Genomic DNA, 26796 nt, shown 5'->3' on the forward strand with positions numbered 1-26796 from the left:
ACAGCATCTTCAACCAGGCACTTGCAATTTGCATATGGCTAATTAAAATGAAATAAAGAGGAGCGACAGATACACAGATTCACCAGGACCAAAACTAAAAGGTGAGAGTATCTTTGCCCTTCAGTGAAAAAGAGAGGTGAATGTGAGTGAGGTGAATGGATGAGTGTTTTGGGATTTTTTAAATGTGGTTAAGTCCTACAGCCATTTCAAGAAAGTGACCTACTGAGAATGGTATGAAGTGTTTGCAGTGCCAACTGCATAATACTCATCCAGATAACAATCATTTTACATTTTTATTTTTACCTCTGCTCTTAAAGAATGTTAGGATTACTTCCCTCAAAATGGCTGATAGTTTGTAGTTTTAAAAGTGACTAGTTGTCTTCATATATATATATATATATATATATATATATATATATATATATATATATAGGACTGCATCTTAACACAAAGAAGACGTATTGTACAAATATTAAATTTTCAAAACAAAAGAGATCAATATACTCTACTCATTGTCATTTCTATCTGAGAATACAAAACTATACTACAGTAAAAGCAGTCAATATTGTCCAAAAATGCAGACAATCTTACCAGTTCCAGAATTGGTGTCTTGCAAAAAATGACCTGGGCTCATACGTATAAAGCTTCAATACTATCTCCAGCAAATAAAATCCCAAAAACACCCACTCTACACTGGACAGCAGGGAGTTCTCTTCATCCAGTCCAATGAAAATTGCATTTACCAGAATGATGAAGTCGTAGAAAAAGACAAAAGCCCTGAGTCAGGAAAACAAACAATTAAATGATATTACACTGAAGGAAGAAATTTGTATATCTAATTATCTACAATACACATTTTAAGCAATCTGAATTTATTGAGCCATTTTGTCAATAAAACATTTTAAATAAAAACATCATTTCAATGGCTAATTGCTTTCTGATGCAAGACTGTACTTACAAGAAAGTCCTCTAATTGGATTATACCCATTTTAACAGAATATATTTATTGTTCTGTCTGCTGTGGGATTCAGGTCAGATAAATGCACAACAAAGTGAGGCCATCATAAATGTGCAATTTGACTTCAAGTCGTGGCAACAAAAGGACAAAAACTTTAAAATTTGAAACTTTTTTTCATAAAATTACAGTACAAGTCAATGGCCTAGATAGGAAAATAATTCCATTGAAAAGGCGTTTCTTACACACTTTCACATTGATAGTCATTAAGGAAAACTTCCTCATACAGACAGATCTACGATATACAGTATATTGACCCACCACTTTAGTTCATATTCCACATTTTTACATCAACATACAGTGTTTGAGAGCTGTCTTTTATTATAATTAAAATTTTAATGTGGGACAAAATAGAAGTGTGATTTTTTTTTATCTCTCTATTATATAAAAAAAAATCTTGGGTCGAGACGTGATTTTCTTGGAGACACTTTAACGTCCCACGAGACAAGGCAGTGAGACAAAAGGACAGCTGCTGTACAGGCTTTTAAATGTTCGATGCGCTGCGCGACATGCAGATCATGCAGCATGGCACAAGCAGCAGCAGCAGCAGCAAGCCAACTGATCGAGCACAGAGGAGGTTAAAAAAAAATGTATTTGGTTCCCATTGTATCACCGTTTAAGAGGGGCTTTCAGAGGAGCAACTGCATCTCCTTAGCGTGCGTTCAGCCCCTCTCTTCACAACGCGAGAGGCAGAGACGTGAAGTGGCTAGCGTATAGCACACCACAGCGTAGGAAGGGGGTGAGCGAGCTAAGCGAGCAGGGGGCAAAGCCCCCTAGTGTTCAATTAAAAATTAATTTGGGAAATATTCTCTCCTTATCATAAGATTTCCCACCTAAAGTCAGATGCATCCTGTTTCCTTATAAACTGATTCTAGCGTAGAAGGTAGAAGTGCAAATTTTGATCCCATTTCATAATTGAAAGGCAAACCTTTTGTATTGACGAACAAACACCAATCGTTTAACAAAACAGAAAATAATGTACAGATAACTTGGTTATGGTGGTTTTAGTTATGCATTGCTTGTGTAAGAATTTATTTTACTGTTAAACGAAATATTTGAGAAATGGTATCTTCACGTTACTGAAATGCATTACATGCATTCTTGTTTTTGCAGAGGTGCATATCAATAAGCTCGAGAGTCAGCCACATATGCAGCCTTTCAACTGTTAGGCTGGCAGCTGGGTACGACCACCCAGATAGCACTAGCCGGACAAGCTCAGGGGTCTTCTTGCCCCATTAAGATATTTGTTACATTTGTCATTGACTGAGACTTACAGGCCAAGTTAACAATAATAATCCATCCATCCATTTTCCAACCCGCTGAATCCAAACATTCTTTACATTTAAATAGCACTTTTCTCACTACTCAAAGCGCTCAGCAATTGCAGGTTAAGGGCCTTGCTCAAGGGCCCAACAGAGCAGAGTCCTTATTGGCATTTACGGGATTCAAACCGGCAACCTTCCGATTGCCAGTGCAGATCCCTAGCCTCAGAGCCACCTAGGGAATCCATTCCCGGGAATTCGGGAATCCCGCATTTCATTCCCGGGAATCCTGGGCTCCCGGGCATGACACAGTGCACGAGCATCTCACATGTGAACAGTTTTAGAACGACCGACAATTATTTTTAATAAAACTACTGCAATATGTTGACACAAATAAAAGACTAACCTTATCTACAAGCAGTTCATGCTGTCATAGAAGTACATGTATCTTTAGTTGTGGTAATAAGAGCGTTGAAAGCACAACATCCTCACAGGTGGCACAGTCGTAGTGCTGCTGCTTTGCAGTAAGGAGACTGTGGAAGATTGTGGGTTCATTTTCCAGTTCCTCCCTGTGTGGATAGCGCTTTGAGTACTGAGAAAAGCGCTATACAAATGTAATAAATTATTATTATTATTAACGTGTCCAGCGTGTGGTCATCCAGGCAAGAATGCACCTTTGTGCAGAAGTGCGCCAGCCGCTGAGAAAGCATGCTCTGCCTCCACTGAAGTAGGTGGTACAGTCATCAGATACTGATACACTTGTTCTAAACAATGCCCGTGCTTGCCGTTGCTCTGAAACACCGCCATTTCAGCTTTTACTGATGCATCCAGTTTCTTCTCATCATTCTGTGATGGCAAGTTTCTTGGCACAGGTAATGCGAATGCAACAGACTAACACATTGCAATTTCAAGTTGCTGTTCAAAGCTGTTGTCTGAAGAAGTGCAAGCTGCAGCAATGGCACCACCTTAATTATTTTCAACTATAACTCTGTTATTTCTTGATCGATTTTTACACGCTATATATGCGAGCTTGGCCGTTCCCATTTTCCCGGGAATTACAGCAGTTTGGATTCCCTAGAGCCACCACTCTGCCACAGTTCACAGAGGGTAGGTGAACTAGCAACCATAATGTTTCATACATTAACATAAACACATGAAACCACTTTGCCTTCGAGTCCCGACGTTTACTTTGCAGCAGTTAGCTTCTCAGCAAGGCCGTTGGCTGCATGTCTTGATTAAAAATTTGGGGTGCATGATTTATTACAATTACTCTGTTTAAACTCTTACCAAAAGTTAATCGAGCGACAGTTAATAATTGACATCTTATATCTGAGATCATTACTACACAGATAGTTTCCATAATGCCATTAAATCACCATTTAAAGGATTAGAGGGTCATTATTGTCACATGTAGAGAGTACAGTGAAATTTTTACTTACTGTAAATGTAATTATAAAAATGCAACATTGTGTCACTCTCTGGAGTCATGATTAGCAAGTATACCAACCTTACCTTGAATCTTGTGTTTTATTAGGAAAGCAAATTGCACCTAATTTTTAATTTTTCACATTACAATGGAGAAAATAATAAAGAAGCTATATGATGCTATGCCAGTAAAGAAAAACATGAATGATATGAAAGCCCACATCATATACACCTACCACCTATCTACCTTTCCCAACCGACCACCTCTTGTTTTTCCCTGGCATGATGTTTTATGAAGCTGACTGGTAGATGTGTGTTTTCTTCAGAAACAAAACAGATTTATTTTTCTCGAAGACTGAGAAATAAACTCCAAAACAAAAAGACAAAACTAGTTTCTCAACATAGAGGGCTTAACCATAATCATAGTCAAAACACAAATGCAAAAAGTTATTGACCAAGAAAGTCCTATTTAATAACCAGAGCCAAAACACTAAAACAAAAGCAGAGCCATGACTACTGTTGATTGTCGAAAATCGGCAGAGCGTTTTTTTGCAGCAAATATGCTCCATTTGCCAGTTACCTAGTTCACCAGATAGTTTCTTGGAAACATGCCCTGCTGCCGACTTAGGCAAACATTTTTTCCCCAGCGACCAATGATGGTTTGCGAGGCCAGTGTGACATCACAGAGCTGTAGCAGTCATGAACAGAACTAATGCCTGCATACTGCAAGACTGTTGCGGAGCTGCTTCAGAGAAGGCATGCTGTCACCACCCAAACAGTACTCCAGACTTCCACACTTAATGAGTTTATATATAAAAAAAAAAAAAGAAGTATTTTTATTTGTGGGTACATTAGTGGACTAGAATAATGAGAATAATATGAGTACTACCTCTGGGCATATAACACTGATGGTGCCACATGCATAATTAGCCATGTGCCCCTCTATAATCTCAGAACATGCCTTAAAGGGAGAACTTGGTTCCCCCTCCTCAGAAAGAAAGCACATGTGACCCTGTGAAATAATAATAATAATAATGAAAGATTTATTACTATTTACTAGGCATTTCTGTCTTCTTCTTGGAAGAGAGAAGTGCAAAGCCTCTGTACAGAGATCAGAAGCCAAAAAAGATATGCAGCTGCACCTGGAGCCATGACTTCAACCAATGGAACAAGCCAGTGTCATGCCGCTGTTTCGTCGCTAATGTGTGCCCCAAGACTGGAACTCTGTGAGCACGATGATATATATTGTGGCAAGCGGCTGGGGGTAGCACACAGCCGGGATGCCCGGAAGAACTGGAGAAGGGATTACGACTGCCCTGGTGGCTTTGGGGACCATGGGAACTGAGCTTGGAAGCTCAACCCTATAGGGGCCCGTGGTCTCTGCCAGGGGACGTCCCGATGCCTGGAGAGCCCTGGTCCTCAGCACTTCCACCACACCCGGAAGTACAGGGGGGGGAAGACGACCAGGGACACCCGGAGTGCTTCCAGGTGTGTGGCCGGTACTTCCGCCACACTGGGGAGTGCCGGCGGAGGTTAATCGGGAGGCACCTGGAGCACGTCTGGGTGATTATAAAAGGGGCCGCCTTCCTCCATTCGTTGGCTTGAGTCGGGAGCGGAGAAGGACGGAGCTCAGGAGGAGAGGAAAGGAGGCGGTCAAGAAGAGAGAGAGGCATTGAGAGAAGCCAGGACTTTGGGGGAGTTTGGGGTTGTGTGTGTTCACTGTAAATAGAATGTACAATAAACATGTCTTGGTGTTTGAACCATCGGTGTCCACCTGTCTGTGTCTGGGCCAGCCTCCACAATATATATATATATATATATATATATATATATAGTGGAACCTCTAGATACGAGTTTAATTCGTTCCAGCACTGAGCTTGTATAGTGAATTTCTCGTATCTAGAACAAACGTCCCCATTGAAAATAATGGAAATCCAGTTAATCTGTTCCGCATCCCAAATATATTAACATAAAAATCATTTTTCCTAACAAATAACACTGATAAATTATATATACTGTAGTCTACCTTTAATAAATAACACTGGTAAATAATATAACTGATTATTAAAAGAATCAAAACAGGTGTCCAAAGTGCAGTAGAGCATTCAATAAATCTTTAAATAAATAATCCTTAAAATAGTTGTGAAGTGGAGGTTTAAAGTACATAAGAATAACAATCCTTTAACACGAGGTTAAAACGTCAACAGGAAGCAGTCTTCAAAAAACAGATGACAATCCCCGGTGCTTCTTCTCTGTTAGCGTCTCACCTGCGGGCTCTGCAACAGGCGAGACACTTAATGCAGCTGACCTTCTCTACACCGTCCTGCTTCAGCTGTTTGGCTCGCCTGTTCAGCTACACGCGAGCCTGTACTCGCTCGCTCTCTCGCACCGACTTCCTACTGCTGCGGATTCCTGCCTCCTCCTGCAACCTCCGTTCTCTCTCCTCTCCTCTCTTTTCTTTTACTTCTTCTCCCCCTTAACCGGCTCGCGCTTCTCTATATATGTGGGGAAGACATGGCAGCTGCTAGGGTTATCACTTTTAATACAAAAAAATAAGGGACGCATGCGTATTGATTCAAAACGGGACACGCAATTTTATTCTCAAATACTGGACGATTCCGTATTTTAAAGGACGGGTGGCAACCCTGCCCAGCCCATCAGCCACAGGACAAATCATGGATGTGGGCAGTTTCCCACCTGTGCACTTAGGTGAGAAACGCAGACACCGCAGATCGCCCTGCGGCTCGCTACTGCTACCACGTCCTCTCGCTAAGCCGCGAGCTATACCCACAGCCTGGCTCGTGGCTCGTTACGTGAGCCAATGCTCGTATTTAGATCTGAATTTTTCACTCATACTTTCCTCGTATTTTGAATTTGTCGTATACAGAGGTGATCGTATCTCGAGGTTCCACTGTATATATATATATATATATATATATATATATATATATATATATATATATATATTTTTACATATTGCTAGTTTGTTGCTGTTTGTTGTATTTTGCTTGTACTTATCATTCTGCTTGTGTCTTTTGCTGTTTAAAGCACAGTGGTTCAGTGGTTAGCACTGGTGCCTCGCGGCTCAGATCACATTTTTGGCTGCAATAAGCACTCCAAAATAGTTGGCAGATGCTGCCCTTGCATCAGGGACACTTATAATGCCACTGCACCATTATAAGCCACTTAAAAACTAGTTAGGTTCCTCCTTTCACATTCGCTGCAATGCCTTTCAAAGAGTTCGCCGAAATCTGTGAACATTTTAGGGATTTTGCTGAATGCATGGCGAAAGGAAACTCTGCAGGGTTCGCTCATCACTAGTCCTGACCAAAGAGCAAAAGTCAAAATGAAAACATCAGATACTAAACTTTCAATGAACACTAGCTCACTGATTGAATCTGCATCTTGAACAAAGCAGTTGACGCCGTTGAACTGCAATTTATCAGCTCACATCAGGAGGGCGATTCCTAGCATTCAGGCAAGGTCTCATTGCCAGAGCAGTAGCTTTCAATGTAAGGATGTGACGCAGTTACAAATAAAATAAAAAAGCAAAGAAATCAAATTTAAAATAATGCAAGCTTAAGTTTAAAAAACAATTCTCAACACATAATGGTGCACCAATATGGCCTTTCAGCATTTCAAAAGTCCAAGTTAAGTTTCAGGGTTATAGCTATGGACTTTGTGTTTGTAATTTTTTTATTGAGTAAATCGGTTGCAGTTTTTTACCTTTAAAGTCCATGATTACTGAAATGACTAATGATCTCTTGTACCACTTTTAACATGTGTATCACTTGTCAAAACTGATAAAACAGAGTTTTTAATACAAATGATGAGCAGGATCACAAAGGATTGGTAGAGCTTTTTAAATCAGAGTCTACATACATGTGTAGGTGTTCTACCTGATCAAAGGTGAGGGCAACACAGAAGAGAAATTGGTTTATGGAAAGGAAAATGTTGCTGACATTTTCAGCAACTATGACCATTAAAACAAACTATTTCACTTTGCCAATGTGTTACGTTGGATGGACAAGTTCTCTCCTTCATCTATCCACCTATTTCCTACACTTGTGTCTCTTGGGGTAGGTCTATCACACCAGCAAAGGGCACAAGACAGGATTCAGTCCTATATGAGATGCCAGTCCACTGTACACTGTTGCGCCTCATATTAATTGTGCTGTAAATCATATCTATAATCGCTGTTCACATTTCAAGGCAATTATTCAGCCATGTCCCAACGCTTGATTTGGCACAATGCCTTTGACATAATCAAAATCTGACTCAGTTATTGCGTTGTTTCAAGCTGTGTTGTGTTTTCTATCTCATGTTAATGACTTGTCTTGGTTTTTAACTACAGTTTTCAAATCTATCTTTTCTTAATGGTTTCTCACCCAATTTTATTTTCACCATCCTCACCTGCACTTAAGCAAGTCTTCACTTATTCCTGGAGTCCCAAATTTGCTTCATCAGTTACTGACTTTAAGTCTGATTGACAATGTCTTTGCATCCATCTGAAAACCTTGAATCCTCTTTTCATTGACACCACAAATTACACTAGAAATGTATTCCTCTATGTTTACTTTAATGAAAATGGCCATTCAAAGGGAAAAAACGTGGGGAGTGCAAGGAGCTACAAATGGTGTGGAATTCTGCTTGCAGTGACAAGGCACACTCATCCAAGTTCATTCACACCGGGCCAATTTCTAGTCGCCAGCGAAACGAACAGCACATCACTGGATCACACCTCTCTTAGTTTGTGGATACCTGATTCAATAGTTACTTACTTGCATGCAGATCCTTGGCCAGTTTCGCCCATTCCCTTTATCCTGACTAGTCTCCCAGTTCCTGCCGCTGAAAAACATCCCCACAGCATGATGCTGCCACCACCATGCTTCACTGTAGGAATGGTGCCAGGTTTCCCTCAAATGTGACACCTGGCATTCACACCAAAGAGTTCAATCTTTGTCTCATCAGACCAGAGAATTTTATTTCTCATGGTCTGAGAGTCCTTCAGGTGCCTTTTGGCAAACTCCAGGCGGGCTGCCATGTGCCTTTTACTAAGGAGTGGCTTCCGTCTGGACACTCTACCATACAGGCCTGATTGGTGGATTGCTGCAGAGATGGTTGTCCTTCTAGAAGGTTGTCCTCTCTCCACAGAGGACCTCTGGAGCTCTGACAGAGTGACCATCGGGTTCATGGTCACCTCCCTGACTAAGGCCCTTCTCCCCCAATCGCTCAGTTTAGATGGCCGGCCAGCTCTAGGAAGAGTCCTGGTGGTTTCGAACTTCTTCCACTTACGGATGATGGAGGCCACTGTGCTCATTGGGCCCTTCAAAGCAGCAGAAATTTTTCTGTAACCTTCCCCAGATTTGTGCCTCGAGACAATCCTGTCTCGGGGGTCTACAGACAATTCCTTTGACTTCATGCTTGGTTTGTGCTCTGACATGAACTGTCAACTGTAGGACCTTATATAGACAGGTGTGTGCCTTTCCAAATCATGTCCAGTCAACTGAATTTACCACAGGTGGACTCCAATTAAGCTGCAGATACATCTCACGGATGATCAGGGGAAGCAGGATGCACCTGAGCTCAATTTTGAGCATCATGGCAAAGGCTTTGCATACTTATGTACATGTGCTTTCTCAATTTTTTTATTTTTAATAAATTTGCAAAAACCTCAAGTAAACTTTTTTCACGCTGTCATTATGGGGTGTTGTGTGTAGAATTCTGAGGAAAAAAATGAATTTAATCCATTTTGGAATAAGGCTGTAATATAACAAAATGTGGAAAAAGTGCTGCGTTGTGAATACTTTCCAGATGCACTGTATCTAAAACTCACACAGGCAGTGCAAAACTCTGTCACTGGTAAGAAAGGGACAAACGTGTAAACCTAAGTCCATTTAGAATCTTCATGTCGTAGTGAAAGCCTCAGGTACTACAACAGATTACTGGGATGAGGGATGCAAAACAAAAGGAATAAATTCCCAAGTAGCATGATGGAGAGTGGAACTTCTGGGTTCTTCAAATCTCAACTCATCAAATGCTTTTTCTGCATCCACCAATAATAATATCTCCGGGGTGTTTGACTTTGTGGGTGAATATATTACATTAAACAGGCGTCGAAGATTAGAAGCTAAGTGTCTGCCTTTAATAAATCCAGTTTGGTCTTGTGATATTACGGCAGCACATCCTTCTAGCTTCAGATCTCAACTTGATGTTGGTTTGGAGAATCTGAGTGAATGGAAAAGAAGAGTTTGTTAGGCAGAATGGCCTATTTTCGTCAAATCCCATTACTAAAATTTTCCATATGTTAAGCCCGGTGGGTTGCTCTGGTGTAGACATCAAGTCAGTCATGCAACATGAGTGAATTGCAGACTGTGCATAGGGACAATATTGCCAAATTATTCAGTACAATTAAGCAAATTAAGAAAGGCCCAGAGAAACCTATTGGACTATTTATTAAATTCAGATTCTCATAACTGTATTTAGCACACAGTGAATTTTTCAAATAGCACTGACAAATGTATAGTACATGCAAACACTAATATTTTATTTAACTCTGGGTTCCTTACATGTCCAAAAGTGTTTGTGTTCAGTTAATTGGTGACATGAGTGAGCGTGTGTTGAGGTTGCTAGCGCCATTCCAAGGTTAGTTCTTGCTTTGAGCCTTTGATGCTTTGAAGTTGTATATGGCCTGCTTATCCAGAAAAAGCACTTTAAGAAAATGGACCAGGCTTATAGATAATCAATCTTATATATAAACGTCTACGCGTGGAAGTGTGTGTGTCTGTCCGGCCCAGAAGTGAGAGGTGGAATCGGGATAAGGGCTAATAACACAAACGAGGCCGGCATGTCAGCAAAATGAAACCTCAGAAGAAAGACAAAGTCACTTAGCCGCAATCATCAGCAAAACGGTATCCCTTTTACTTTTCCCCCCGCCGCTAATACACAAGTGAGGTGAGCACATCTACAAAACGAAACCTCCTAGGAGAGAGACGCCCAGAGGAGTTCCTTTCAGTTACCTGACATCTCTACATTTCAATTTTTTTCTGATGATTTCAATAGTTTCTAGGACCCCGTGCTTTTTACAGCACAGGCTTACTCAGCTAGTATATAATGAAACAATAAGGTCTAGTAAGGTCAGTCCCATTGAGCAATCTGATTAGTCAGTCTGGCTTTGGTAACACAACGAAAGAGAAAGTGTGAATGTGAGATGCACGAGGAAGAGTAAAGACACATGCTGAGAGAGTCTCCTTCAAAGACGGCAAATATAAAACCGGACAGGAGGCAAAAAAGACGCCTTCAACATCATGGCAGTGTCTGAGAAACAGGCTTCAGGGGAACACAGTCAAGAAAAGGAGTGCTGGTGAAGGGATGTTCAGACACATGCGAATACAGAGGAAAGCTGCTGAAATTACACATAGGGCAATTATTATTAAACTAGCCATGTGTGCCCGTGAACTGGGCCCTTCGTCGCACAGAAATTATGATTTTTTATAAGGGAAACAAAATTACAAAAGAAAACCCTTGTACATTGATTCGATAGGAACGGCCTACTCAGAATCACTGTCCAAATAGTAATTATGTGGTGGTGAAGGAGCATTTCTGCTTCTCTCCGTTCACAGTTCCTCTCGTTTTCACGACGCTGTCGTTTCCTCTCACGATCTCTTCTCAACCTTTCTCCAATCTCGCAGGTTGCTTTGTGGCAATCCAAAGAGTAAGGCAATATACACGGAGCAATGGTTATAAAAAGGGGTCACATAGGTATCCAGGCTCTTTAAAGCATAAATAGGGATCACTTCACTGAAATGTGAGCAAGCCACGGTACAACCGTGAGACGCGCAGCACTCACCGGCTACAATGTAATAATAATTATTTCCGGAACGTGCTGTTAAGTTGTCATTAATTTTACCCACTGTCTTTCTTTCATTCATATGTTACGTAGGCACGTACCTTTTATCTTCGGCAATCTCATTCTCTAACCAGGCCTCAGGAGCTAACCAGCGTAACACTGTCCACCACCCCTTTCGTTATTCCGGCACATTGTTGACATCCGTGAGTAACAACAATGTACTAAACTGGAAGGTGGTCTACGCATGCGTGGAATTCGCGGACAAACAAAGATCAAGATCCAAATGAAGATTATATATAAAGATTAGTTAATTTAAAGCACAACAATTTGTTTAGTTTGAATGTCTATGTTTTGAGGTGTGTCTGGAGTACTACAGTCTTCAGTAGTATAAGCCTGGAGGAGATTCTTAATGCAATGCCTATGTTTTAGCTGTCTCTCTACTGCCATCTAGTGCTTCTTCTTCTAATTCATTCGCGGACAAACAAAGATCAAGATCCAAATGAAGATTATATATAGAGATGATTCTATTACCTGTCTTCAACAGGTACCATGTCTAGTGATTTAATAACACATTTGTTTCAGGAAGCTATGATATGAAACTTTTCAAGGATCAAGAGCACAAAAGAAGGTTTACTTTTTATGTTGTTAAACATACCAATTGTGTAAATCTAGTTTCAATTATGGGGTGGTGGTGTCAACAATGATATCAAGGAAACACTAACAACAATGTCACCAAATTCAGAGGAACATATGGCTACAGAGAAGCAATGAAAGCAATGCATACTTGTGCTGGACTGCATGGCGAATTACCCGACTTGCAGCTGAAGAGTACAGACGAGGCAGACACATTTTCAGTGGGTGAACTCGAGACTTCAGTGTAATGACCTTAATGTTCAGGAGATCCGACAACTGGATAAAGGCAAACTTTCCTGTCAACATAAACAGATGATGTTTATCGAAATGCTCATTACAGATCAACAGATCACAAGTAATGTTCAGTGTGTTTAATTGGACTCAAGATCTCATAGAGCTATTTGGCTTAATCATGTAATCATTCTGAGATGCCAACATTTCTGCAGAGTACCATCATGTGGGTCCGTTTCAGTTGTTTATCATACAGAAAGATAACCGCTATAACAGCAAGAATAAATATCATTGTTTCAAGAAATAAAAGACTTACATTGTGCACAGGAGACATTAAAAACAGCAAATTTGGGAGATTTAATTTTCATTTTGAAGCAAATACAATAACTGAGTCTCACAATTTTTCAGCCCTTTGCAGATTGTAAAAGCCATGCAATGTCCAGATTACTGGAAGGAAAAATGCTAGCAATTGCATGGCCTTATTGTAATACTCCCACCAAGCATGTATCTTTATTATGCAACATTTCAAGATATTTTATATTTTCAATACATTTTTGCATTTGTTTTTAATTGGTTCAATTTAAAATATAGGCATTACAACATATAATGGGGAGAGAAGCTCTAATGTGACACAGGGACTACAATTCCCATCAGGCAGCAGGAGTACAGGCTGATGGGAGGAATCATCATCAGCACACACAAGCTTTTGTACCAGCCATCGTAGATTATTGTCACATCGTAGATTATTTTGGCTATGTTAAATTTCCAAAAAAACTGTTTTTCCCCAATTTTTATTTTATCTCTGTGCAATGCTAAGAACTTTGGAAAATCTTAAATAAGAATGTTTTAGGTGATTGCCAACTCTAAACTGGACAAGTACAATTGACTGTGGGTGAGTGCATTCACAAGTTCCGCAGAAGACCCAACAATCCCAAGGTATGCTTCACTCTGTATTTCTCCACCTGTTATTTCTATAACTTTAGTCATTTTCGTCAGGTGGAAGTACACAGATGCCAAACGCAAATGCTACATCTCTGACTTTAAAATAGAGCTCAATCATGTTAAGGTGAAACAGAGTCAAGATAACGAATTTTATACAGCAAAAAGGAGGTAAACACTTCTAGCTCTGTTTTGGTTCATGTTGATGAGTAGGAGGTGAAATAGTGGTGGGTTAACCAAGAAGCTTGATTTTGAAAAGATATTTTATCCTGTGCACGTAAGTAAAATTGAAGCATTTATTTAGGGAAATTTTCAAAGTTATGTAATTTACCACTATGGCATTATAGTTATGAATATATATGAGAATTCTATACATTTGAGAGTGCTACACAAGAATGCACGAATGGCAAATTACACTAAATTTGAAAAATAAGCAGAGAATCAACATCAAAGGTAGAAAGGAAGGAAAAACAAGGTCAACAATAACAGCAAAGAACAGGCAAGACTTGAATGGGCTAGAAAATAAAGTAAATCAATGAAGGTGAACTTAACAATCTAACAGCACCAACCATGAGACCTAATGTAGATAATTACTCATAATTTGCAGCCTTGCACCTGCAAACAGGAGTAATCAGATATAGACATATATATGAAATACAGGGATTGTGTTCAAAAAAATGCTTTAGTTGCCTCACATTTTTATGCAATCGTTTTGTTCACCCCACTGAATTAAAGCTGAAAGTCTGCACTTCAACTGCATCTGAGTTGTTTCATTTAAAATTCATTGTGGTAACGTACAGAACCAAAATTAGAAAAAAGTTGTCTTTGTCCAAATATTTATGGACCTAACTGTATATATGAAATCTTAGTTATTGGCAATAATGGATACAATGAGGCTATTAGAAATAAACTGGATACATTAGGATTAAAAGTCAAGATGGAGGTAAAAACCTTAGGGGTAACTGTTGACTGTAATCTGAATTTTAAATCGCATATTAATCAGATCACTAGGACAGCATTTTTTCACTTAAGAAACATAGCAAAAGTTAGACCTCTTATATCATTGAAAGATGCTGATAAATTAGTTCACACGTTTGTTTTCAGTTGACTAGATTACTGTAACGCACTCCTCTCAGGACTACCCAAAAAAGACATAAATCGTTTGCAACGAGTGCAGAATGCAGCTGCTAGAATCCTAACCAGGAAAAGAAAATCCGACCACATTTCTCCAGTTTTGATGTCACTACACTGGTTACCTGTGTCATTCAGGATTGACTTTAAAATTCTGCTTATAGTTTATAAAGCCTTAAATAATCTCGCCCCATCTTATATATCGGAATGTCTGACATCTTATATTCCAAATCGTAACCTCAGATCCTCAACTGAGTGTCTCCTTAGAATTCCAAGAGCAAAACTTAAAAGAAGTGGTGAGGCGGGTGGCCTTCTGCTGTTATGTACCTAAAATCTGGAATAGCCTGCCAATAGGAATTCGCCAGGCTAATACAGTGGAGCACTTTAAAACACTGCTGAAAACACATTACTTTAACATGGCCTTCTCATAACTTCACTGTAATTTAAATCCTGATACTCTGTATATCCAATTCATTATAATAACTATTCATGGTGGCTCTAAAATCTGTACTAACCCCTACTCTCTCTTCTGTTTCTTTTTCCGGTGTCCTTTTGGCGTTGGCTTGCGCCACCACCATCTACTCAAAGCACCGTGATGTTCCAACAGTGATGGATTAAAAGCCAGAAATCTGCATGACCATCATCATCAAGTCCTTCCGTGAGAACCCTGAATACAAAGAGGACTGTTTCATTTATGTTAGGTAGAATGCCCAGAGGGGACTGAGTGGTCTCGTGGCCTGGAACCCCTACAGATTTTACTTTTTTTCTCCAGCCGTCTGGAGTTTTTTTTTTGTTTTTTCTGTCCCCACTGGCCATCGGACCTTACTCTTTTTTTATGTTAACTAATGTCTTATTTTAATTTCTTATTTTGTCTTTTATTTTTCTTTTCTTCATTATGTAAAACACTTTGAGCTACTTTTTTGTATGAAAATGTGCTATATAAATAAATGTTGTTGTTGTAGACAGCATTGTAGGAGGGTGTCCAAGGGTGAGATACGATGATCACAGTTAAACAAAATGTGTGATCAAAAGAAAATATCTAAGTAACATTATAAAGGACAACAACCTTGGTAGGATCTATCAGTAGGAAATATGCAGCAAACGTTCTGTCTAAAATTTTTGTCAGGAGAAGAACACAGTTGAACACATAAACCAAAGCCAACACCACAAAGCTTAGAGAAGAGCACATAATAAAAGATGCATATACCTATATAGCCATTTTGCGAATCATCCGAAACGCTCCATAGCAGCTCTCTGTGAGAAGAGCTAATGCTAGGATCCACCATCCTCACCAGCTGGTTCCAATCACTCTGCATGATCACATACTCATTTCCCATGAGGACTTTAAGGATCTCAAAGGCCTTCACCATCTTGTAGCGCTTTACTCGAACAAGTTTCTTGACTTCGTCCTGCAGGGTAAGTAATGAACACTTTTTTTAATAAAATAATGACATAACAGCAATTTGTGGTATTACAAGAAGTTAATTCACTGTACAGAAATTATATAAAAATAAAATTAGCTTCATTTAGCAATAAATTATTTTGAATTAATTAAAAAAAAAAGGTCAAAATGATTTTTTTACTCAATTTTTGGAAAACATAAAATGACCGATTACATGCATTGGTAAGGTACGCTGCAATATGTGTTACGCTGCTGATGCTGTTCTTCCTGCCTGTTGCTATGTATAGACTGCACAATCTGGCTTGTGCTTCATGTTCTCATAGGTTGCTAGAAAATGATGAAATGGAAACACCATATCTTGTAGAGTGTTTGACTGTACTGTATCCAGTTTTCTAGTGATAGATACATTTCACCTGGCCTCTGATTTACAATCTACCTGCTCATTGTAACTTAAAATTATAATGTGTTATACACTAAGGCAAAAAGCAAGTATGCATAAACTTAGACAGTACACAAAGAATTATAAATCAGTATAAAAACCGAAATCTTAGTGATTGGCAATAATGGATACAATGAGGCTATTAGAAATAAACTGGATGCATTAGGATTAAAAGTCAAAACGGAGGTAAAAAGCTTAGGGGTAACTGTTGACTGTAATCTAAATTTTAAATCGCATATTAATCAGATCACTAGGACAGCATTTTTTCACTTAAGAAACATAGCAAAAGTTAGACCTCTTATATCATCAAAAGATGCAGAGAAATTAGTTCATGCGTTTGTTTTCAGTCGGCTAGATTACTGTAATGCACTCCTCTCAGGACTACCCAAAAAAGACATCAATCATTTGCAACGAGTGCAGAATGCAGCTGCTAGAATCCTAACCAGGAAAAGAAAATCCAAGCACATCTCTCCAGTTCTGATGTCACTATACTGGTTACCTGTGTCATTCAGAATTGACTTTAAAATTCTGCTTATGGTTTATAAAGCCTTAAATAATCTCGCCCTATCTTATATATCGGAATGTCTGACACCTCATATTCCAAATCATAACAATCAGATCCTCAACTGAGTGTCTCCTTAGAATTCCAAGAGCAAAACTTAAAAGAAGTGGTGAGGCGGCCTTCTGCTGTTATGCACCTAAAATCTGGGATAGCCTGCCAGTAGGAATTCGCCAGGCTGATATAGTGGAGCACTTTAAAAAACTGCTGAAAACACATTACTTTAACATGGCCTTCTCATAACTTCACTTTAATTTAAATCCTGATACTCTGTATATCCAATTCATTATAATAACTATTCATTCAAAATCTGTACTAACCCCCGACTCAATCTTCTGTTTCCTTTTCCGGTGTCCATTATCTTCCAACAATGATGGATGGATTAAAAGCCAGAAGTCTGTATGACCATCAGCATCAAGTGATTCCGTGAGAACCATAACTACAAAGAGGACTGTTTCATTTATGTTAGGTAGAACGCCCTGAGGGGACTGGGTGGTCTCGTGGCCTGGAACCCCTACAGATTTTATTTTTTTTTCTCCAGCCGTCTGTAGTTTTTTTTTTTTTCTGTCCCCCCTGGCCATCGGACCTTACTCCTTTTCTATGTTAACTAATGTCTTATGTTAATTTCTTATTTTGTCTTTTATTTTTCTTTTCTTCATTATGTAAAGCACTTTGAGCTACTTTTTGTATGAAAATGTGCTATATAAATAAATGTTGTTGTTGTTGTTATCTATGAGTAAAAATTTATCTTCATATGAAAAAGGTTCACAGCTTAATATTGTGTTACATCCGGGTTTTTCCCCTGGCTTGTATTTATGTTACATATTATTTGTTACTTTTGAATTATTCTGCTTTTATATTTCAATATTGTTTGTCATGTTTGTTTATTGTTTAATATTTGTGTGCTCTCTCTTTAAAATATTGGTCCATTCTCTGTACTTTGAGGGTAGAGTCATAGGGAGTGGGTCCTCCCTAACGTCATTACTGCTGGGTTCTCTGTCCGTCTTTATATTCAAGTCAGAGAGAAGGATCCAGCAGTTGATAACAGAGGTGACGTGGAGTTCTTTTGTATGTGTTCCTTTATTCTTTGGACTCTCATTTTCGTTTTTTTTTTCTTTTAATTTTTGTTTATTTGCTTCTCTCTTTGGATTTTGCTTTCAGATTGTGGATTGGACTTGTTTGCCTCGAACTGCCGTTTAAAACTTGTCAAAGAAAAATTAACTGCTTGCAAGTTACTAAATGTTAAAAGCTGAGAAAAACTGTTTTGCTATAACGGCAGGTTATTCATACAGGGGTCTGTCATAAGACAGGGTGCAGTGAGCTGACGTAGGACGACTTCCTCGTTAGGAACGCATCTGTTAGACACGGGAAAGATGAACTTTCCTTCTTTAGGGCCCCATCTGCAACGTACACAAAACAGAAATGGTTAGCCGATTTGCGCAATATAAGCTGAAATGCTTAGATAATCAATATTATGCTTATTGATAAGTAAGGGGAAGGGAGAAAAAAATAGTAAAGCCATTCGAAAAGGGGAAACTGCACTCTTCTGCCTTGCAATGCATGAATCCATGTCATCATCTGTGACTGAATAAAAAGCTGATTGATTGAACTATTCCTGTCTTCCTCAGAGGAGGTTTCTTCCACAAAGTGTAGTTATTTTTGGGCTATGTTTTTATAATTGTACTATTTTTGTATTATTAAAACCTCAATTTATAAAGATTTCTGTCTGGATTGTCTTTACCAGCCAGAGTTTTATGATTTCCTCTCTCTTGTAAAACATTTTGTTATATTCTGGTACTTTTGGATCTATTTAAAGCCAGTAGTTTTTGGGGATTGACTGCCTTGAGATGAGACTCTATCTAGAAAGTCTTGTGAAGGCCTCACGTCCCCCTTTGCCATTCTTGAAATTCTCTTTAACAACAAATATCAGTTCTCTGCAGCTCATCTGAGTAAACTTGCAGCAAGAAAGCAACCCACTGTTGTTTTAAGCAAAATGTCCGAATCACACAATGACAAGTTGTTTCTCCAGCACAAATGGACAATAAATTAACTTGAACTTGAAGCAAAATCAATAAGAATGTACAAGGTTTACTGGGCTTTCACATCATTAAAAAATAATCTTTACAAAGCAAATGGGTATCAGCTAACATACTGTATATAAACAAAGCATTTAGAATTTAAAGTCTGCTGTTAAAATTGAGAACACAGACCTGTGACTCTAGGATGTCAGCAAGGAAGCCTTTTGTTATTTTAAGAAATGATTGTTTTCTTTGCTCGAGTGTCTCAAAGCCGGCACATGTTGCAGATAAATGGCCACCACAACTCACTTTTGGTTCTGTTCAGGAAACACTGCATTTTGAACAAGAATGGATTCAAATGCTGATAAGCTTGGACGTTATATTATCTGCCAAGCTGAAGAGCAAGTACACCTTTCAGTGGCTAGTAATGACAAAAACTCATCATCACATTGAATTAATGCTTTAGGTACCCACTGCATGTGGCAGTTCATTAGGCTAAGAAATAAGTTAAGATGGTTTTACATGGGCAATATGCTGAAAAATACCAATACACCCATAGGAAAATAAAGTTATTAAACCCAAAAAGAATACACAAAATAAAAATAATTGAAAAATATAAAATGTCATAAATGTTACAAATATTATGTGTACTAACAGAGACACTTTACTACTGTATATGCCTTTTAATTATCCAGTAAAAACGTAACAGTCTAGGAATGGCCTGGCTAGTGTTCTGTATGTTTTTTGCTGGATTTGCTGGATGTGTCTCCCAGTAAAGCTGGTGAAACCCTTGCACAAGACTATAACACGCATTAAGGAGTGACATGGGTGTAAACAAAATAAAATAAGTTAAATGAGACTGGAGGTGCATGTACTAATGGCATATCTGCTAAAGCAGGGGTCGTCAACTCCAGTCCTGGAGGACCACCATGACTGCAGGGTTTCTTTCTAACCCTTTTCTTAATGAGTGACCTATTTTTGCTACTAATTAATTTACTAATTAATTAATTAATTGCTACTCTTTTGAACTAATTTTAATTGATTTGCTCTTGAAGACTCAGACCCCTTAATTGTTTCTTTTTCCTTAATTAGCAGCCAAACAATAACGAGATACAAAATGAGCCAAAACAACTGGTGTGCAAAGTACAATATCTGAAAATATCGATCTGCTCAGTTCCCCAAAAATTTTAACAGAGTTCTTAGAAAGAGAAAATCAACAATTTCGGAAATGTCTGCTAATGCACCACAAGAGCAGCAACAACTCACTAAATTAAAGAACGGGTTTAATTAACGACAAGAATCGACACCTCATTAAGCAGCTGGTTGGAATGAAATTGGTTGGAGTTTGAGGCCCTCACTTAGTTGGTCTTCTGTTGGCTCCCTCACTTCACATTTCATTTCTGTTTGGGTGCCATTTATGGAAAGAAATGAAGCAATTCAGAGGAACGATGAAGAAATTCAGGGGAACAAATCTTAAAAAAGCAATTCAATTATAATGAATTCACAAGAAGTTAATTAGCAGCACAAACAGGGCACTCGTTAAATAAAGGGTTAGAATGAAAACCTGCAGCCACGGTGGTCCTCCAGGACCAGACTTGGCGACCCCTTTGCTAAAGTGTAAGGTCACATGATTCACAAATGTTCTTGCATTCAGAAGTGTGTTGTAGAAAATTAGTATTGCTCTATTTCTTATTCAGTAACAGAGGATTAAAAGGATGACCTAAGAACTGCATGGTGTGAACAAGTCCTGCATGTGGGAAGTTGCTGTAGAAGATGATGACATGAGGTGGCACCATGCATTTGTCACATAAAGCACCCCTAGGCGTGTGAATAGGGAATTGTGGAAACTCTATTTGTGCAAAGTCCCAGGATACGCTGAATGCACTGTACATTCGACAAAACATACAGACGATAATGTGAAAAGTATTATCTATGACTAACAATAAAAGAAATCCCATTCATTATATTTATATTTACATTAATACTGAATGTTAGTTAAATAATAGGTGTAGGAAACCTGTAAAAGTATCTGCACACCAATAACCATAAGACAACATACATATAAAACACTTGTGATGGGAATGTGTTGTGATGTGAGATTTTACATATAATTTGATGAATATTTTGTATGTCTTTATTTGTAATTTAGGCATAGCAATGTAATTTAGTGTTTACCCCCCACAGGGATGGGTCTGTTTGAATTTTACGACAGGTTTTGGGGGATGTGTCTTAAACCAGTTTGCCGAGTGTTTTTTTGCTACAGTCATTTCTACTCCCGCAAATAGGCTAAGATGTACTTTAACATATGGTTTGGAGGCAGGTGTTAAGAAGTTCTATTCCCCCATTGGTCTGAGGTATGGCTGTTTGGAATTGGCTTGTCTCACAGGCCTTTAAGTACCATGATGTCCTATTGGCTCTAGGGGTTGGACAGAACATCTATAAATGTATGTGTTTAACCTCACAATCTCTCTCTTACTAACCAACATCTGAAAGAAGCATCTCTCTTGCTAACCTGTGATGAAGACAACACAATGAAGAGCACAGCTCAGCAGCCATTTTGAACAGACATGTGGCTGAAAGCTGAGAACCAATGATGCTTTAATTAGAGACATTTAAGTAACTACAAGACTGTGTGCCGCCTGAACTACATATCACCATTTAATCAGGTTGTATGGTTGCCAATATTCAAATATACTTTGCATTTTGCTATTATTTATGAATATTATCAATAATACATTATTTAAACTGTAACTTACTGTAACTTCTGCATGTTTTTTTACTACATCTAATTGCCTGAGGTTATAGATATAGAAGGGAAGGTGGGGATAAGTTATATACAATAATACCTTATAAACAGTGGTAAGTCTGTGAGATTAGGCATTCTAAGGCTACATATTAATAATACAATAGGGGAAAGTAGAGCAATATATATTACTCTACCAAGACAAAACAGAATGAATTATTCAGATCATCATAGATTATCAGGTTCTATTAATCTGTTGCTCCTAAGTCAAATATAAAAGTCCTCAACTACACTCCTAGGTAACTGTGTCTTTCTCAGAGGCAAACTGCAGCAGCAACACATTACACAATGTCAAGTCGGAAGGGGATGTCAGATTAAATGACCACAAACACTGGAGCTCATTACCTTGACAATGAGTAGAAGTTAAAGGGAATGACAAATTACAAGACTTTTCAGCACAGCTTCACTTTTTCAAAGTATCATAAGCTTGCTGCATTCTGGCAGTCAATAATGTGCACCCTGACAGTGCTGGTTGGTATACATGTAGGCTTTCCAGGTTACCACAGTCCCTGCCCTTTCAGTTTTCTTTTTCAATTCTGTTATGGTACAACACACATGAGACATCAGACAGACAATACTCTCTTCTGTTTACATGGTGTAAAACACTGGCATTCCATGTTTCCTCAGGATCACAACCCTATGTATCGCACTTGTGGCTAAGTGCTCATTGTTTGTCAGCTCTCATGCACACAGAGCCCACAACCCTATGACTTGAAAGTTGACGACAAGTCTAACTGGGTTGCTGGGAATGTCAGACTACACAACTGGTCCTCATTGACCCCTTAAGATTATGTAACTAAGGCCTACAAATGAAAATTGCAGGTAAAGTCGAATATTATGATGGAGGCTTTACATGGTAAACACTTAATTTTCTTATGTTGACTGAAACATATTTTAGCTTTTGCTGTTTAAAAACATGCTCCACAGCTGTGTTTTTCAAAACATGTGGTGGTGGGAATTTGGCACAATCAAAGAAGCTGTGACACACAATACCAACTCACGACCCACAGGCAACAGCCCGTGACCCATTGGTTTGAGAAACACTGCTCCACAGTGATAAAAATGAGAAATACGAAGAGAACAAACCCACAACACAAATGAAAGGAACACTTTTTAATGAGAGTATAGCATCACGTCAATGAAACTTCTGGGGTATTGATCTGGTCAGTTAAGTAGCAGAGGGGGTTGTTCATCAGTTATCAGCTGCTTTGGTGTTCATAAAATTAACAACAGGCGCACTAGAGGGGCAACAATGAGACGACCCTCAAAACAGGAATGATTTAACAGGTGGAGGCCACTGACATTTTTCCCTTCCTCATCTGTTTTTTCACTCATTTTGCATTTGGCTATGGTAGTGTCACTACTAGCAGCATGAGGCAGGCGATACCTGGACCCTACAGAGGTGGCACAGGTAGTCCAACTTCTCCAGGATGGCACATCAATATGTGTTATTGCCAGACGGTTTGCTGAGTCTCCCAGCAAAGTCTCAAGGGCATGGAGGAGATTCCAGGAGACAGGCAGTTACTCTAGGAGAGCTGGACAGTAGAAGGTCCTTAACCCATCAGCAAGACTCACCGGTATCTGCTCCTTTGGGCAAGAAGGAACAGGATGAGCACTGCCAGAGCCTACAAAATGACCTCCTGCAGGCAGGCCACTGGTGTGAATGTCTCTGACCAAACAATCTTAAACAGACTTCATGAGAGAGGCCTGAGGGCCAAAAGTCTTCTAGTGGGCCCTGTGCTCACTGCCTGGCACCGTGGAGCTCGATTGGCATTTGCCATAGAATACCAGAACTGGCAGGTCCACCACTGGCACCTTGTGTTTTTCACAGATGAGAGCAGGTTCACCCTGAGCACATGTGACAGACGTGAAAGGGTCTGAAGAAGTCTTGGAGAATGTTATGCTGCCTGTGACTGCTTTGGTGGTGGGTCAGTGATGGTATACTGTATCTGGGGAGGCATATCCATGGTGAAACACACAGATCTCTACAGGCTAGACAATGGCACATTGACTGCCATTAGGTATCGGGATGAAATCCTTGGACCCATTGTCAGACCCTATGCTGGTGCAGTGGGTCCTGGGTTCCTCCTGGTGAATGAGAATGCCTGACCTCATGTAGCGAGAGTATGCAGGCAGTTTCTGGAGGATGAAGGAACTGATACCATTGACTGGCCCCCATGCTCACATGACCTCAATCCACCTCTGGGACATTATGTTTCGGTCTATCTGACCCTGCCAGGTTGCACCTCAGACTGTCCAGGAGCTCAGTGGTACCCTGGTCCAGATCTGGGAGGAGATCCCCCAGGACACCATCCGTCATCTCATTAGGATGTTGTCAGTCATGCATACAAGCACGTGGGAGCCATACAAACTATGGAGTACGATTTGGAGTTTCTACAATAAAATTTCGGCAAAATGGACTCGGCCTGCCTGCCGCATCATTCTTTCCCTTTGATTTTTGGGGTGTCTTTGAATTCAGCCCTCTGTAGGTTGATAATTTTCATTTCCATCAAACGATGTGGCATCCTTTCGTTCCTAACACATTACCATATCAGTCCAGATCAGTAGAGATATCCAGCAGGATTTTATTGAGATCTGATGTGCTTTTAAAGTGTTCCTTGAATTTTTTGGTAGTTTATATCATCTTTCATTTGATGATTTTTTTGTTTTTTTTGCCAGTGTAATCAGTAGTGGACCACCAGTCAATGCTTTCCAGCACAGCTTCTATTTCTTTACAGGCTGATATGTTTCTACAGAAGTAAAGTGCTTTTTACATGATGAGAGGAGGTGCTCCTAAGTATGTGCTGTAAGAAGAGAAATAAGGAATGTCTTACTACTGACTGGAGGCGACTTCAGGAAAGGGGGGCAACACACTCTCACTGCAGGAAAAAGAGGTAAGGAAAGGGATATCTGGAAGCCAAAGTAGCAGGCCTCAAAGAGAAAGCAATGTAGCCTGCAGCAACCTGGCAGAAGTGTACAGGAAAGTATAAAACTAACATTGTTAATTAAGAACGGCACCAACCTTACAAAATATTTTAATCTTTGGGCATGTAATCTGAAATCTGCAAACTGGTTTGAAATCAACTGCTGTTCTATGAAAGGAACCAGCCATACAATTTGTGACCGGTAGCACCACCGTTTATCACTTTGACAGCTTTACTTTTGTCAGAAACTCTGATGATAAATGGACCATCCTGAATGTACTTTCTGCTTCCAACAGTAAAATCAGTTATCCTCCTCCTCATCCATCAATATGAGTTTGTCTTTAAACTGTGCTGGCAACTTTAGATATCTGTGTTATTTGAAAGCAAATAAAATCTATGAACTTGAAACATTGCCATTTATCTGAGAAGATGGGAACTCTTGGGCATTGCAATCATTTAGTTTTTGTCACCTTTTTCATGTGTGGTACTGTAAACGAAAATGTGACCTAATAGAGCGACTTCCATCTAATAAAAAGGGTGTCGTGTGAATCTTTATTCTTTTCATTTCCAATATTGCTTATAAAATATACATGAATCTGCCAAGAAATCTGGTGACACAAAAAAAATGTACTGTATTCCAATATACACATAGTTGAAAACGATTTATCTCTTAATGGGTATAAATATTGAAGTTACAGTAAAAACTTCTTAATTGCTTATGGAATAGGAAGTTGCTGTTAGTCAATCAATGTTCTTGCATGACTGAGCTTTAACTAGACTAACTAGCGCAATGAAACTGAATGAGTAAATGAACAAAAGATAAAGAGAAATGGAAAGATTAAAGAGAAAGAGAGACAAGACACTTATTGTCACTCAAAGCAGCCTTATCATGTATGTGAAGTTCATGCCATCATTTCCACATAAGAAGCCCTCACCTTCATTTTGGCCATATATATATATATATATATATATATATATATATATATGGTTGAAATAGTTTTACTGTCAAATAATGCAAAGAGTACGCGACATGTGTTTCGCCCTAATTCTTGGCTCATCAGGCGTACACACTCACTGCAACCCCCTCTCGGGGAACCGAACCTCGGACATCAGCGCCAGGGCGTGTGGTTCGTTCATTTGACAGCATGTAGATAGGGGTAATTACATTCATGGCATTCGTAGTCTGAATCACAATCTGATTGTATGGGTGGTTACCTACCAGGTAACGCTTGTGGTTGGCCAGCGATCTGCTAACATCCGCCACGTGCCCTCTTTCAGTTGCGAGAAGCAGATCATAGAATGGTTGAAATAGTTTTACTGTCAAATAATGCAAAGAGTACATGACACGTGTTTTGCCCTAATTCTGGGCTCATCATATTATATATATATATATATATATATATATATACACATATACGAGGGCAATCCCTAAAGTAAGGTCTCCTATTTTTTTAGAAATACAAACAACTGTTTATTTTCTATAATGTTTACATCATTTTAAAGGTTAAACACTTTATTTTTCTACATAATCGCCATTTCGGTCGATGCATTTTTGTAGACCCTGTGGTAGTTTTAGAATGCCCATGTCATACCAGCTCGCCACCATGTCCTTCAGGAAGCGTTGAACCTCATCTTTCACCTCTTCGTCAGAGCAAAATCGCCTTCCGGACAAATGTTCTTTCAACTTAGGGAACAGGTGGTAGTCACTGGGTGCCAAGTCCGGACTATAGGATGGGTGGGTGATGAAGTTCCAACCGCCGATCTTTACGCATGTTTTCCTCAACCTTCGCGACTGTCTCGTCGGAAATTGACGGTCTCTTGCGTGAACTTCGCACTTGACGGTAGCGTTCAACGGAAACTCCATTTTCAAGGGCTGCCAAGCCAAGATTGAGCATCCCAGCGAAGCCGCACATGCTTGTTTGGGAGTGGAGGAAGCATCAATCATAACAGTGTGGCCAATAGCCGTACGAACAGTTTCTCTACATCCCCACCGCTTTGGAGACCTTACTTTTGGGATTGCCCTCGTATATATTATATATGGGCGGCACGGTGGCGCAGTGGTAGCGCTGTTGCCTCGCAGTTAGGAGACCCGGGTTCGCTTCCCGGGTCCTCCCTGCGTGGAGTTTGCATGTTCTCCCCGTGTCTGCGTGGGTTTCCTCCGGGCGC

General features: G+C 39.5%; 1 protein-coding gene across 1 annotated transcript in view; it reads right to left on the reverse strand.

The window, feature by feature from the left end:
* tpcn3 (two pore segment channel 3) overlaps positions 1-26796 on the reverse strand; it is a 143809-nt gene that overhangs the window by 42862 nt on the left and 74151 nt on the right. The window contains exons 9-11 of the mRNA XM_028820525.2: positions 15693-15894; positions 12336-12480; positions 592-777 (exon numbers count right to left, since the gene is read on the reverse strand). Of these exons, the coding sequence (XP_028676358.2) occupies positions 592-777; positions 12336-12480; positions 15693-15894 (533 nt within the window). The remainder of the gene's footprint in view (positions 1-591; positions 778-12335; positions 12481-15692; positions 15895-26796) is intronic.

The sequence above is a fragment of the Erpetoichthys calabaricus genome, chromosome 15 (genome assembly GCF_900747795.2).
Source record: "Erpetoichthys calabaricus chromosome 15, fErpCal1.3, whole genome shotgun sequence".
NCBI classification, from domain to species: domain Eukaryota; kingdom Metazoa; phylum Chordata; class Cladistia; order Polypteriformes; family Polypteridae; genus Erpetoichthys; species Erpetoichthys calabaricus.